The following is a 14,340-nucleotide window of genomic DNA, read 5'->3' as shown; positions in this document are numbered from 1 at the left end:
GTCTTAACTGACCTTTGGGTTTGCTGTCAGCATTTTCTTATGACGGCTTACCTTAAAATAAGGAAATGCTTCCACTTGGATGGCCCAGTTCTCATTCACTCACTGGTGACTTATGATGAGCAATATAAAGTAAATAAGAAGGCTTATTTGTATATTCATTTGCAATTTTTTTTCAGTGTATAGTAGTTTTTCAGCAAATACAATAATTTCATACTTAAGACCTGGCAACATTAGACCTCCTGCAAAGCTCCTGGCAGGTATCAGTGGCCCAGAGGGAAGGGACCTGCTGCTGCCACCTGGCTTTGGCCATGGATGTGGAGATGGAGGACAGTGATGCTGTGGCAGGAGGCCCCTGCCCCAGGGTAAGGCAGTGCTCAGGCATGCTAATGGCCCTGTGGTCAGGGATAGGGGTGTGGGGCAGAGCCATCCATTCTATCCATGTCACTGGCAGTGGGGGAGGCAGGTGGGAGGTGAAGCCACTGGTACAGACATACCACCCGACAAGAGCTTCTGAAGACTTTTTAAAGTTCCCAAACACGTAAGCATCCCTGATTTTTCTCTGCATGCTCTAAGGCAGGTGCCCTCCCCTCCCCAGTCACTGCAGCTTTCCCATTTGTCCCAGAGCTGGGGAAGCTTCTGTGCTGGGTACTGTGCAGCAACAGGAAGGGGCTAGGTTCCTCCACACTGCCCGTTCCCCCCAGGAGTAGGCACTGTGCCTGCCCTAAGTGAGGCTACCCCCTGTCCTCCCCCTCTGCCCCTACAGCACAGTTGGAATGAGTAGGATCAGCTCTGAAGACTCCCCCACCCCTGGGGGAATTGGAAACAGGAGCAGGACAGGTGGGGAACAGAGGAAGGGGAAGAGAGGGAATGTGCCTCTGACCCTGGAGGAGAAGGGAGGATTCTCATCCACTTAAAAAGAAGTCCCCGGAGGCTACAGCAGCACAATCCAGTCCAAAAGAGGGATGCAGCCACACTACTGCACCCCCTCTGGATCAACCCTTGGGATGAGGGGGCAGAATGCCTTTGCTGTTATTATTAGAGCAGGGAATCAGCCTTGGAAGAGGGAAGCTATCACTCAGCTTTCACCAAGGCAGTGAGGCTCTCTGTCTTGGAGTTGTCACCATAGTGGCAGGTTTTGCTCAAAGTGGAACTCAGCTGCCACTACTGGGATGTAGAGGTAGGAGCAATGGCAGCTGTTCAAAGACAGGAAAGACAGGGATCTCCAAGAAGTAAGGGAGCTAGGGTCTGTCCATACCCTGGTATCCAGGAGCTGCTGCAGGAGAACCTGGGTACTTCTCAATGGAGAAAGAATGCTCTGCCATCTGGGTTTACTGGGAGAAAGTAAATCAGGCATAATGCAGGAGTCTCAAGCCTGCTATCTAGTTGGGATTCTCAGATACGCATTCTGCCCCTGAAAACAGAATGGGCGAAGCTCCTCTACCTCCAACCTTTTGGCCTGCAAGCCACTTCCCTTCCATTTCTTTGGAAGATGATCTCCCCAGTTATGAAACAAGTAAGAGTGACCAGTTGGTCACTGTATTGTGAACTGGCTACCCACAATGTGAGGGAACCCCATACACCCCTGGTCCCAGCAAACTGCAGCTGCCACAATCCCCCAGGCCCAGGGGACCAAGGCAGCTGCAATCCCCCATGCCTGGGGGTTTCACACTAGGCAAGGTGCACCCCTGTGGCTGGGAGGCCTGTCAGCTGAGGGGATTCCCAGCTGCAGGGGAGACCCTGCTTACACATGCAAATTAAAGCTAGATAGCAACCAGCTGTAAAGTTAGTACACATTTTCAAGGTCTAACTTCATAGTTGGTTGGAGCTTTTCATTGTGTGATATAACTACTTTGCAGGTGTAGCTAGTATCAAGGTAATTGCACAATACCTGTAACATGTAGAGGGGGCCTCAGAGGAAGGTGTTTACAGATATCCCCTAACTGACCAGCCCTTGGCCACAGTCTCAGTTTCCCTGTAATGTCCAGATCACTGAAAATGACCCTAGTGTCACTGCATCACTAATTCACAATCATATTGAACTAGTCTTATGTCATCCCTTTTAAGATCCTAGTCACCTTTATGAGTACAAGTTATTTTCATCAAGCACTTGGCCCTCCTAGCCACAATAAGCTGCCATCTCAAGCAGCCTCCATTAAAAGGGAACATCTCATACTCCCTCCCCCAAGAGGAGGACTGGAGAATGAGTAGCTTTACAGAAAAATCTTTTTTAAGATGCCCTATAAAAATCCTTTCTAAGTTTCCAGATTGTGTCATAAATGTCTTGCAACTAAAAACATTTGGACTAGTAAATTCTTCAGCTCCATACAGCTTAAGAGTTCAACTCCAGATAAAGAACAGCCCAACAAAACCCCAGCATAAAGGGACAGCTCTTAAGTCTCCACTGCTTTCTGATCAAACACCTGTTTTGTTTCCTCTTCCATGAGAGCTATCAGAGCTTCTCTTTAAGCTCCTGCCACAGAGACTCAGCTCTGGGCACTTGGTAAGGCTCAAAAGTGCTCCAGCCTGTTTCTCTGAAACTTCTGATGCTTTTTAAGAGTCCCTGAGTCAACTGCAGGGAAGGGGGCAAAATCTTCCTGTTTTCTAGGGTGGGGGGGGGTTGTTTTTGTTGTTGCCTTTATGCTGCCAGGTGGTTTACTACTTTAGAATGAACTTACATACAGCTGACAAAGACTGTTAGATGCTGTGAGCTAGATTCCATGGGGTGGGTCACAGGAAGACACTTTTGACTTTTGCAGGTCTGTGAACAAGCTGCTTGTGGGAGGGCCCAATCACCAGGCTGGAGCCCCACTGAGTACAGTGTGGCTCCAGGCAGATAGAGATATCTACCTACATGGGACCCAGAGCAGGATCAGGGCCTCTATCATCTTCTCCTAGTTGTGAGGGTCTTTCATACAGCAAATTGAGAATAGGAGAACACTTTAAAAACAGGAAGCTGATTGTAAGCTGGGAGGGGTACTTAGCATCAAATTTAGGAGCCAAAAGTAGTTTTTAACCCTTTTTTAAAATTATGGCTGGCTGACAGGACTTCCCTACAAAATGTACTGTTTGGCCAAGTGCAACAGAGCTGCAGGGTGCTTTCCAAGAGGCACTGAATAATGACTGTAGCATACCCCATCATATTTCTCAAGCATTCTGCCTTACAAGGAGGAAAGTAGGATTTTTAGGATGTCATGGTCTTCTGGAGAGAAAGTACATCGCACCCAGAGCCAGATTACATAGCAACAAAGATTTAAAAGGGACCTCATACCTAGGTCATGGTGTACTGTCCCCTGCTAGAGCAGGGAGCTTTTCCATCTGATCCCTATTTCAGATTTAAAATGTGCAGCTGATGTACATTCATATAATTCCACTGTACTCTGAGCTTCTTCAGCTGACACCAGCAAAGAACCTAGCCCATAATATGCTTTGGGTTGGAGATTTGGAGATGGCTATTCTCTTATCCTTGATGAGACAGAAAGGGTTTGTTGCCTACTGAGTTTTTCTAAATACAGTCTCTGATCTTTCTAAATATCAGTGCTACAAATGAAACCTAATTGCATCTCCAGCTGCCAGCACTAGATGTCAGGCAGTTACCATTTTCTGTTAACTACCGGAACAGCTACTATTTTCTGTTTTTCCAATGAATCTAGTCATTGTTCCAGCGAGCCTATAGGGAACAATGTAATTGCATGCAATTTTATTTAATCAAATATCACAATACATAATTAGGCTATTTGGACTGCTAAGTCCCACTGTTCCAGTAAATCCTCAATTACTGCATCATCTAAATAATATTGCACACTAAGCACAAATCATTCTATAGGATTCAGTTTGTACTCGACTGCCAAAGAAATACAGATGTGTAATTTATTTTTGTTTACAGTAAGAACTAACTGAACCTATGAGGTTGCCATAGTAACATAATGTTGTCCATATTGCATGAACTGTCATTTGTATAAATGTACTAAAACATACATTAAAACATACATAAAATAGCATACTAACATGTTTTATGTGTGGTTAAGTAGTAAACAGTATATGTGCACAGGGAGCAAAGTGTACTCTATGATCATTTTACTCATGGCTGAACATTACAATTACAAACAATATCTTCTCCAACAGTGGTTCCATTACACATATAAATTTAAAAAATAGGAAAAGGACATCATCATTGCACTCCTGACTGTTCAGTCAGGCAAGCGTTAACCGGTACTCAACACTTTATGTCCAAATACAGCATCTGAATCCATCCTATGGATGTGCAGGAGGAAACCCATCCTTTCTAGAGTGGCCAGAATAAATGTGTGCCATGCAATCATGTTTCTTTTCTAAATTCAGCTTAAGTATAGCTACATTCAGTTTCTGACATTGGAAAAGCCAAACCACATCTCTCAGCTGCACTAAGGCTTCATGGATTTGTCTTCCCAGTACCCCACAGACCTGATCCGCCATCCCCCTCCTGATCACTAGGGATCCAGGTTTTCTGTTCACCACAGAAAAATGTGGTGAAATGCAGATTTTCTCATTTTAAGTAGAAAAACACAGATTTTCTCTTTTAAAGATGAAAAATGCAAATCTTCTCCTTTAAGAAGAATGTGGGAAACAGTGGGTTTCCCCTTGCAGACTGGAAGAGTTCTAGCCTGCAAGGGGCTGGGGGGAGCAGGAGGAGGGCAATCAGGGAGGTGGTACCATGTTAATGTGCACACATGTACATGGTAGCCAGGCAGCATCAAGAGCACATACCCCCAGATTTGTGTATGGGATGGGCATGGATGCAGGTTGGCAGCTGTGGGCTCAAGGCTCCCTGCCCTGCTGCCCTCTTCCCAGGGCCTCTCTGGCCCAGCAGGCGGGGCCTGGCATGGCAGGGCAGAATGGGTTGGGATGAGGAGGCTTGATGGGTGGGGAGTGAGGAGCACTGGCAGGGCTGTGGGGCTGTGGCTTGGGAGTGAAGGGCAATGGCATGGGCAGAGCACTGCCATATCAGGGCTGCTCAGTGCCACAAAGTGCGGGGGAAGGGACAGCTGCAGCTGGATCCATGTCTTGGTGAGCGAAGGGGGCAGGGGGAGCTCTGATTTTCCATGATAAAAAACCCCAAAATCAAACATCAAAATGTATATGTATATGTATTTAGAATTTACTTATTATACTGATTGAGGCACTGGTAGGCTTCCAAATTGCTTTAAAATTGTAAATATATCAATAAAACATTGTGTTCAATTGATACATACATATATATATATTATATATATAATATATATAGTGGAGTTTCATTTTAATAGCAAAAAATGTGTATTTGGGGTTTTATCAGAGAATTTACATTCTTTCTTTCAAAACTGAAAAGCAGTGGCATGGGCTCAGGTGTTGGTTGCTGGGGCAACCAGGAGGAGCTAAGGGCCCACACCTGGTGTGTCAGCTGACCAGAAGGGTCAGGGCTGACTACTATAAGAGCCAGGCTGGAGGCTTTGAGTGCTTTCTCTCTCTCTGCCGGCAACTAGGAAGGAGGAGTACTGCCTGGCTAAGGGAAAGAGAATAAGGCCTGAATGTACCAGCTGCTAGTTACATGGGTGAGAGATGACATCATGATCACACCTTTGGAGAGGGGCTAAGAAAGCCTTTACACTTGTGACCTATTAGTGGTATTATCTGATGCCTGGGGAAGATGAGCATTATAAACATGGTACTTGTAGTGCTGTCCATGAAAGGAGCTATACCAAATTAGCTGTGACCTCCTCAAGAGTACTGCAAAAGGACTGGATAATCCAACCTACTAAAAAAGTTGGGCTCCTGTGTACAGCCAGATTTATCTTTTTCTGTGAGCAAGATGGGATGGCTTAATTGTTTATGGCCTACTATATTCTATATAGACATCAGCACATGCTACAAACGCAGTCCATAGTAAAAATGATGATGATAATAATAATTATCATTGTCATTTTGAGAACTTTCTTCTAAACTTGGAGAAAACTGTATGTAGGTTTCCCTATAAAAGGGAAATTCATGGTACAGTTCAAATAACTTTTTTGCATCAGAAGGAAAAAGATCTAAGCATAATATTCTGGGCAATGTTCATGCCCTTGGCCATCTTGTTAATTGCAAACATTTTGCAAATGTAAGCTCCATCCCATTAAGCAATTTTTTTAAAGCTAACCATCTTAAGACAACTTTTTTTTCTAAATCAATCTAAAATGAGAAGTCCCTCAGATCCACAAAATCAAATGTCCAAGTAAACAAACCCACAATGTATGTCAGTCTCTCACTGAAATAGAACATCTCTGTCCCATCCTGGCCACCTTTTGTGGAGTGCTTTCCCATCTGATTTGCTTGGGTAAACCACACGAGAGAGTCAGGTATGACTCGTACTTCTTCAGACACATTACTATATCAATGGTAAGGGTGCTTACCAAGGATGTGGGGAGAGAGATTTGAACCTAGGTCTCCAAGTCAGAGTTGCTGGGGTTTATGCTTGTGAAAAGTTTGCAATAAATAAGGTGCTGGGTACCTGCTTCCCTATGGTCTTCAGGCTCCTGACTGTTCAAGGCCCAGATCAGCTACCACCAAAGCAACAACAGCTCTTTCATCTGATGCACCAGGAATCTCCAGAACTACAGGTGGTGACAACATGTGCTGAGGCTCTGCATTTGCAGGGCCTGTGGACCACAGCCTGTTCCCGATTGACTAACTCTATTCTAGCACTAACACAGATTGCCTCCTGGCTTTTTTAAGACGCTCAGGGGTAGACAACACTGGCAAAAATGTTGATGGCTGGCACACACCTGGCCATCTACCTACAACAGTACAAATCATTGCACATTTTATTCCAACCAAGGGTGGGTGGCAGGGTTGACAGGCTCAGCCTACCTACAGAGGTAGCTTAATGAACCTCATACAGGTTTGATGAACAAAGATGGGTCTTAGGCAGAGAAGCTTATGCTGCAAGAACTGAAAGACCTAAGTTTGATCCCTATTGTAGACAACTGCCCAGAGGAATGTTTACTCTGGTGCTAACATAGTTGTAAAAGACTTTCCTACACTCCCACTGTGGATTTAACTGTAGTAACAAATGCAGCCTCTGTGCTCAGTAGTATAATTTACATTCATCTCCACCAACCCCAAAGGAACCTATTATCAATTCAGAGAATACTAAACTCTCCATTACACAAAACAAAATGAAATAGATGTAGAAATAAGTAGAATAATGTCACAAGAAAGTGATATCACCTACTGTGAGGTTACAGAAATAACAGTGCTTCATAAATAATGATACATCAGTTATGTATTGTTATGACTTTAAATTATGCTTTTGTGGGGGTGGGCCTAATACATTATGCCCCCAGAATCCCAGCTAAGGGACCCACCATGAGGGAAATGAATAGGATTTGGTATCTCACTCAGGACCACCAAACCAATCATCATTGGATGATTTTACTCCTAAAAATGACAGGGAGACATTTTCAATGTGCATGAAAATGATGAAATGAAAACAGAGATAAGTCCTTAAAAATATGTGCAAAGAGAGCATTAAAAGAAAAGAAAGGTGTTTATAAATCTACATAGTGGACTTCCTTAATGTTTTCTTACCTTTGGTGGGAAGCTAGAGGATTTGGGATCATATTCAGATCCCCTGACCACTGCCCCCTAAATGGTATAGAAATACAGTAAATTCATGAAAAATCCTTAAATATAAAAGAATATACGATATGCAGGGGGTGAAGTGTTTCACTGGGTAAAGGTATAAATAACACAGTTCAAGAGCTGAGAAGTATCACTGATGACTGCTGTTGTCTGTCCCTGCTCTTGAGCACCTAAAAGCTTGGCTTTTCTGTTTGAGGCTATAACCTAGCATTCTGATTGCTGTGTGAGGATGACAGAGTAGGCAGTGAGTGCAAACTGCATAATACAACCATCAGGTTCTGCAGTTACAGGAGGTGGCAAAACTGGCCCTGTTTTCTGTTGATAGCCAAGTCATTCATCCTGCTGACTGCGGCATTCACCAGGTGCCTACAGTAGGTGGGAGCCTTTGTGAGTGAGATGAGGTTTAGTTAGTAATGTAGATGGGTCGTTCTCAACCTTTTTTGTACCAAGACTCATTTCTAAAGTTCAATAACCAGTCCTTATCCAGTGCCCCTCACTCCTGACCTGCTGCCCCCAAGTGTGGCAGTCTCCTTTAAAGGAGAATCCATTTTTCAAGTTTGTGACCTATTGTTGTGACCCACTTTTTTTGGGTCCTGACCTACAGGTTGAGAAACACTCCTGTAGATAACGTTGTGCCATTGTGTGTGGATAGTTGGATGCACCCCAACAAAAACAACAAACACTGGTCCTTTTCCATGGACTCCTTGAAAACTAGGGAGCCGCTCTAGGAGAGACAGAAGCCCCAGGAAGAGCAGCAGTGGGAGGGCTTGACAAAGGCACACTGATAGAAAGCAGGGTAGATTTGCACCTCACGGGTTAACTAAATCGGAGATGCATAAACTTTCATGAGCCGTGGCTTATTTCACCAGATGCCGGTGAGGGGGCTTGTAACTAAAACGCACTAAGTAGAATAGGAGATTAGAATAGGAAGGGCAGTGAAAGGGGAGGAAGAAAGGAGGGGGCCCTGCAGGGGTAGGCATAATCTTTTCTCCCGCGGGAACACGCACTGGAACAGGCCTGATGGTTTTGGTAGGAGAGCTGGCTCTTCAGTGGCGCCGAGCTAGCCCCGTTTTCCGAAGCCGCGTGGAGCCTCATAAGGAGGCGAAAGCCTGTAGTTGAACAGGAACAGGTTTCCCAGGCACATTTTGCAGCCAGCATTTTTTTTTCCAGAACCTGCAGTCCCGATTCCGGAGCTATTCCCCATTTCTTTCACGAACAAAACAGGGGCAGAAGGAGTCGGGGCAGGGGGCTCCCCCGTGGAGGCGGTTCTGAGGGAGGGCTCAGCAGCCACGCAGCAGCCCGGCGCCCCCAGGCACAGCTCTCCCGCCTCCGCGGCGCCCGCGGGGGGAGCGCGGGGCGGGCCCGAGCCCGAGCCCGAGCCCGGGCAGGACACTCCGGCCCCGCTCCGCCCCGTCCAGTCCCGTCCTGTCCTGTCCCGCTCGGGGCAGGCATTTGCTGGGCGCTCGGCTGCCCGGGGCGCTCGGCTGCCCGAGGCGCTCGCCAGGCTACCGCCATGGGCCGGGGCTGGGCAGAGCGTCGGCTGCTGCCGCCGCTGTTGCTGTTGTTGCTGCTGCCGGGCTGCGGAGCGGGTGAGTCCGGCGGCGTCCGTGGGCTGTGCTGTTTGGGCAGGGACCTGTGCCCGCGAGCGGGTGCGAGACCATCCCGGCCCCGGAGCTGCCCGCAGGCAGGGGCGGGAGATGTCCGGGGGGCGAGCAGGAGCCTGTGCGCTCATCCAAGCCCCGGGCTGCGGCGGGAAAAGTCTGGGAAAGGGGAAGTGTAACCCTTACTGGCACTCTGGGAATGAGGCTGTCTCTCTCGCTGGCCTCACAACAAACCGTAGGCCCCTTCCCCCCCGTTTGCCTCTTCAGAGTGTAGGGCAGGGCCGGAGTGGCAAAGACATCCCAAGCTCACCCCGCGCCTCGACGTGGCGTGTCCGGGCAGAGGGAGGGGGAACCACGAGGGGCCCACTCCTTGTTGCTGGGCTCGGGTCCCCGCAAACAGCCGGGGATGGGATGGGGCTGAGCTGCTCCAGCTCCTTCCCCACAGTGGGCCCTGGAGGTATGTGAGAAGACACCGAGCCTTAAGCAGGGCTTGCAGCCTCCCTGCCACCTGCTGCGAGTAGCCTGGCCTCTGTAGTCCGCACCAGCTGCCCAGAGCCCAGGCTGGCTGTGGTGTGGCGAGCAAAATGGCACGCCACAAATGGCATGTGATATGCTCTGCTGGCGCATGTACCAGGGGTTGCCAACCTCTGGGGTAGGTTCTTTGGGGCAGGGATGCTGCTGTGCTGGGCTTTAACCAGGTGTAGCAAAATGGGACCCCTTTTCTGTTGGTCCCTAGACATGCTGATGTGATCCAAGTGAAGATGATGGGAACACACCAGTCATTGGGTTCAGTCCTCTGCAACTGTAGATGACTCTGTAACAGATAACAAGACTGTAAGAGTCCATGGGAGTCCATTAGCGGTCCCTCCCACACATCACAAGCTGACAGAAAAAAACCCACAAATATAAAAGCTCCAGCTCCTTCAAAACAACACTGCTATGAAGAGAGAGCAGGAGAAATCAAGAGTGTCACTGATCCCTTGGGCCCTATCAGTGACAGGGAATTTGTTGGGTAAGGTGTGCCTGGGTGATCTTGGGAAGTGCCTTTCTTTACAGAGGAGAGCATAACAACCCCAGTGGTCCCTACCAGTGTGACCTGGAGTAAACTTCCTTTGTGGTCCTGATTAAACTTGAATAGCTGAACAAGCTCCCATCAGTCCGAACAATTTGGTACGCATATGGGACTCTGCCACTCTTCCCCCTCCCCCCCAATCAGCCAGGTGCCTGAGTATTTCCTAGTTCATTTCTCCCTTCTCAACTGTGGCCAATCTCTCATGCTCCAGAGGAAGGCAGGGAAGCAGACTTGTGCACTAAAAGAGGGAGGATAAAAAAGCATGGGATTAAAAACAGTATGATGGTATATCAGTACATGTATTACAGTGCAGCAAATATAGTGAGCATGTGAAAAACTCAGGAGAAAGAAGGATGATCCTGAAAGGGCATTGCAACTGCCTAGCCTGCCCTGGCCTTCCTTATTACCACACCCAAACCATAAAATTCTTCACATTTTGAGTGAAAGCTTCCCTTTGAAAAGAGCCCCATGAAACGGCAAGGCAACCCCAGTGCAAAACCACTCCAGTACTGAACCCAGACACCCGTGGGAAGCTGTCTCTCACTTTGAGACTACTTCCTCTCTCTTCAGCCACTCCCTCAACTCCTGCCTGCACCATCAGCAAAGTCAGAGGCCCCATGACCCCAACAACTTGCAGCACAGTGAGAAAGTGTCCTTTCCGCCTGTCTTGGGGACAATTACAAAATGAACACCCAAAGCTCTGTATCACATGTCCCAGTTGCTCACTCTGAAATCACCCTATCTTAGCCTACTGTCCCTTCAAAGTTCTGCGATGGTCATTTCAGAGGCCCATGATTTGGGTGGGATTAGAAGGAAATGAATTCTCTCTCATGGTGGGCAGGTAAGAGCTCTGTTTCCATATGAGGGGAGCATATCCAAATAGTCCTTTTATCAGGGTAAATATGTAAGTATTTGTTGTGATCACTTGGATATGCATGTTGGATACAGTCAGAGAAATCCTGAATTTATAATACTACAGAGAATGTGTGGAAATCTTCCTGGATTTACACAGTAATCCAGTAATATCTCATTAAAAAAATAATTGGACTCTGTAAGGTTTTCTGATGCAGGGCTCTCAGTTTAGATTCTTTCTTCTATTCTCTGCACATTCCAAAAGTCATTAAGGGAATCTGTTGAGAAAGCAAGACTGCCATTTGGGTGGGTGTGGGGAAAGGGAGAGAGTTTTTTTTCTTTTTTGCTTCAGTAGCTGGGTCTTTATTATTAGCTGGCTAGTTGGTCCCTTCAACTGCAGGCTAGGTGAGGTGATTGTATTGCTGTCTTTTGAAAGTGAAATAATAATAAAACTAAAGTTCTAAATCAGGGGTCAGCAGAGTGCCAAAAACACTTGCAACCTCAACTTGGAAGATGTTGGCATGCCAGGGGTGGAAAGCCATGAGGGGCCTGATCCATGTTGTAGCAGTGCAACCTCAGCCCCTTCCCTTCCATCCACCCCAAGGTGCACGTGCCAAGCAAAGTGCCTTCACGTGCCACTCGGGCACCCATGCTGGGGGTTGCCTACCCTTGTTTTAAAAAGTAACATTTTAGCTTGTATTTCTGCTTCCCTTTCCCCCCCAAACAGTTTGCTGCTGGAATGAGGGGGTGGGTGGCAGGAAGGGAGGGAAGGGTGCTCCAAGGATGAGGATGCTAGCCCAACTCTGGCAAGAATGGAATTCAGTGCCTACTGTGCCATGAGCTCAATGTCTTTAGGACACAGTTCTCCGCCTGTCAGTGGAGAACATTTCTCTTCCTCTCGGAGGTGTTGTGAGGACAAATACCTACTATGTTGATGGGAGCTGTATCAGTCCCCAAGACAGAGTTCTAGATTAGAAAAGGACTCAAGTAGTAAAGGTGGTGGCACCTTTCTGAGTGCATGTATTAAAGGGAAAGGTATTGGACCCTTGGGCTACCAATACTTTTTCTCTGGGTAATAAATGGAGAAACACCGGCTAATATTTTGTTGTTTATGAGAGTAGATTTTTTTTCCTGAAAACAAATCGACTTTAAGAAATAGATATTGCTGTCTCAGCTCAGTGTGAGATTTCTAATTCAAAGGAGAAGGAGGGCTGCCTGGCTGGCCTGTGTCAGGAAATGAGGATCTCAAGTTTCAGAGGTCCCTCGCAAGGCAAAAATCTGTCTTTATTGAGCCATTCAGCCATTTTGCATCTGGTCGCCTGGTTCTTAGCGTGGTATAAGCAAGCAACAGTAAGATGTTGAAGGTTCAGCCATACTCACCTGCTTTTTGTTTGTGTTATGATGGTTTAAGAGATGAGGCACTCTTGAACAGCTTAGTTGTTTTTGTAGGGGAGGATAGTTGTTTAGTAACTTAGACTGGGAGAGCATTTCTGTTTACTCTAAAAGTAGTCGAAACTAGGAGCAAACTGTTGCGACTGTTCAGGAATTTCTTTCTAAAAGTATCATTTTTCATGAGTAAAAATAGAGATCAGCTTAGTAAAGAAATGTATCCAGCCTCAATATTAGGTCACTGGTTCTATGTAATGTACACCGTACTTATCTGAGTGCTCAGTTATTCACAACGGGAAATTTAATGACATACCATTAAACCTTAGAGATGTTTGATTTTTCAGGACTACTTGCTGCCTAAAAAAAGTCTCTTCTGAATACTTGTTGAGTAAAAATGTCCAAACCTTCTACTAATTTTTTGATTTAATTCTAACCACTTAATTCATTTTTTTGAAGTGGCAAGTTAACTAAGATTGATCAAATTTACTTTTTGAAAAGGAAGCATAATTTTACTGATATCAACAAGGTGGATTGATCAGACCTGTAGTTTTGCTTGAGATATCCAGTAGAAGATTTTTAAATCTTCTCAACCTGGAAGGACGTGGGCAGTGGGGTTCCGCAGGGCTCGGTCCTCTGGCCCGCACTGTTCAACATCTTCATCAGTGATTTGGACGAGGGGGTAAAAAGCACCCTGTTCAAATTTGCTGATGACACTAAGATGTGGGGGGACGTGGGCACACTAGAAGGAAGCAACAGGATACAATCAGACCTAGACAGGTTACAAGGGTGGGCGGATGAGAATAGGATGGGGTTCAACACAGACAAGTGCAAGGCGATGCACCTGGGGAGGAAGAACCAGCACCATACCTACCGGTTAGGGAACTCCCCTCTTGTCAGCACGGAGGTGGAAAAGGATCTTGGAGTCATCACTGACTCCAAGATGAACATGGGTCGGCAGTGTGGGGAAGCAGTTAGGAAGGCCAACCGCACCTTGTCATGCATCCACAGATGCATTTCAAGCAGGTCCAAAGAGGTGATCCTCCCCCTCTATGCGGCACTGGTCAGGCCACAGCTGGAGTGCTGCGTCCAGTTCTGGGCACCACACTTCAAGAGGGATGTGGACAGCATGGAGAGGGTCCAGAGGAGGGCCACTCGCATGATCAGGGGACAGCAGGGCAGGCCCTATGAGGAGAGGCTACGGGACCTGAACCTGTTCAGCCTCCACAAGAGAAGGCTGAGGGGGGATCTAGTGGCCTGTTATAAACTAGTTAGGGGGGATCAGCAGGCACTGGGGGAGTCACTGTTCCCCTGAGCACTGCCAGGAGTGACCAGGAATAACGGTCACAAGCTGGCAGAGGGTAGGTTTAGGTTAGACGTCAGGAGCCGCTATTTCACAGTCAGGGCGGCTAGGGCCTGGAACCAACTTCCAAGGGATGTTGTGCAGGCTCCTACCCTGGGGGTTTTTAAGAGGAGGTTAGATGAACACCTTGCTGGGGTCGTTTGACCCCAGTACTCTTTCCTGCCATGGCAGGGGGTCGGACTTCATGATCTGTTCAGGTCCCTTCCGACCCTAGAAACTATGAAACTATGAAAACTAAACTAGTAAAAATATTTATCTGGAAAGTATTCTTCTCTTAAAGTATGCTGCTTTATTTCTTAGAATGTTTTTATTGCTCCTCTTAAAGACTTGTACAGGCAAGAGTGGGAAATGCTAGCAAGCTAGGAGGAAAAAGTAAGTTGAATGCTTAATATTCCTCATCAGTGTTAAATAATATGTCGCACTGTATTTTCAGG

General features: G+C 46.8%; 1 protein-coding gene across 2 annotated transcripts in view; it reads left to right on the top strand.

Annotated features, from left to right (window-relative positions):
- Positions 1-8,775: 8,775 nt before the first annotated feature.
- MERTK (MER proto-oncogene, tyrosine kinase) overlaps positions 8,776-14,340 on the top strand; it is a 79,123-nt gene continuing 73,558 nt past the window's right edge. The window contains exon 1 of one of the 2 annotated variants that reach the window (XM_090053089.1): positions 8,776-9,221. In XM_090053089.1, coding sequence (XP_089909215.1) covers positions 9,146-9,221 — 76 coding nt within the window. In that variant the 5' untranslated portion in view covers positions 8,776-9,145. The remainder of the gene's footprint in view (positions 9,222-14,340) is intronic. The other variant, XM_090053099.1, reaches the window with a different exon arrangement.

This window comes from Crocodylus siamensis, chromosome 1 (assembly GCF_052110815.1).
Source record: "Crocodylus siamensis isolate JL-2025a chromosome 1, ASM5211081v1, whole genome shotgun sequence".
Lineage (NCBI taxonomy): Eukaryota > Metazoa > Chordata > Crocodylia > Crocodylidae > Crocodylus > Crocodylus siamensis.
The sequence above is the reverse complement of the archived record's forward strand: the minus strand, read 5'-3'. Positions and strand labels throughout refer to the sequence as shown.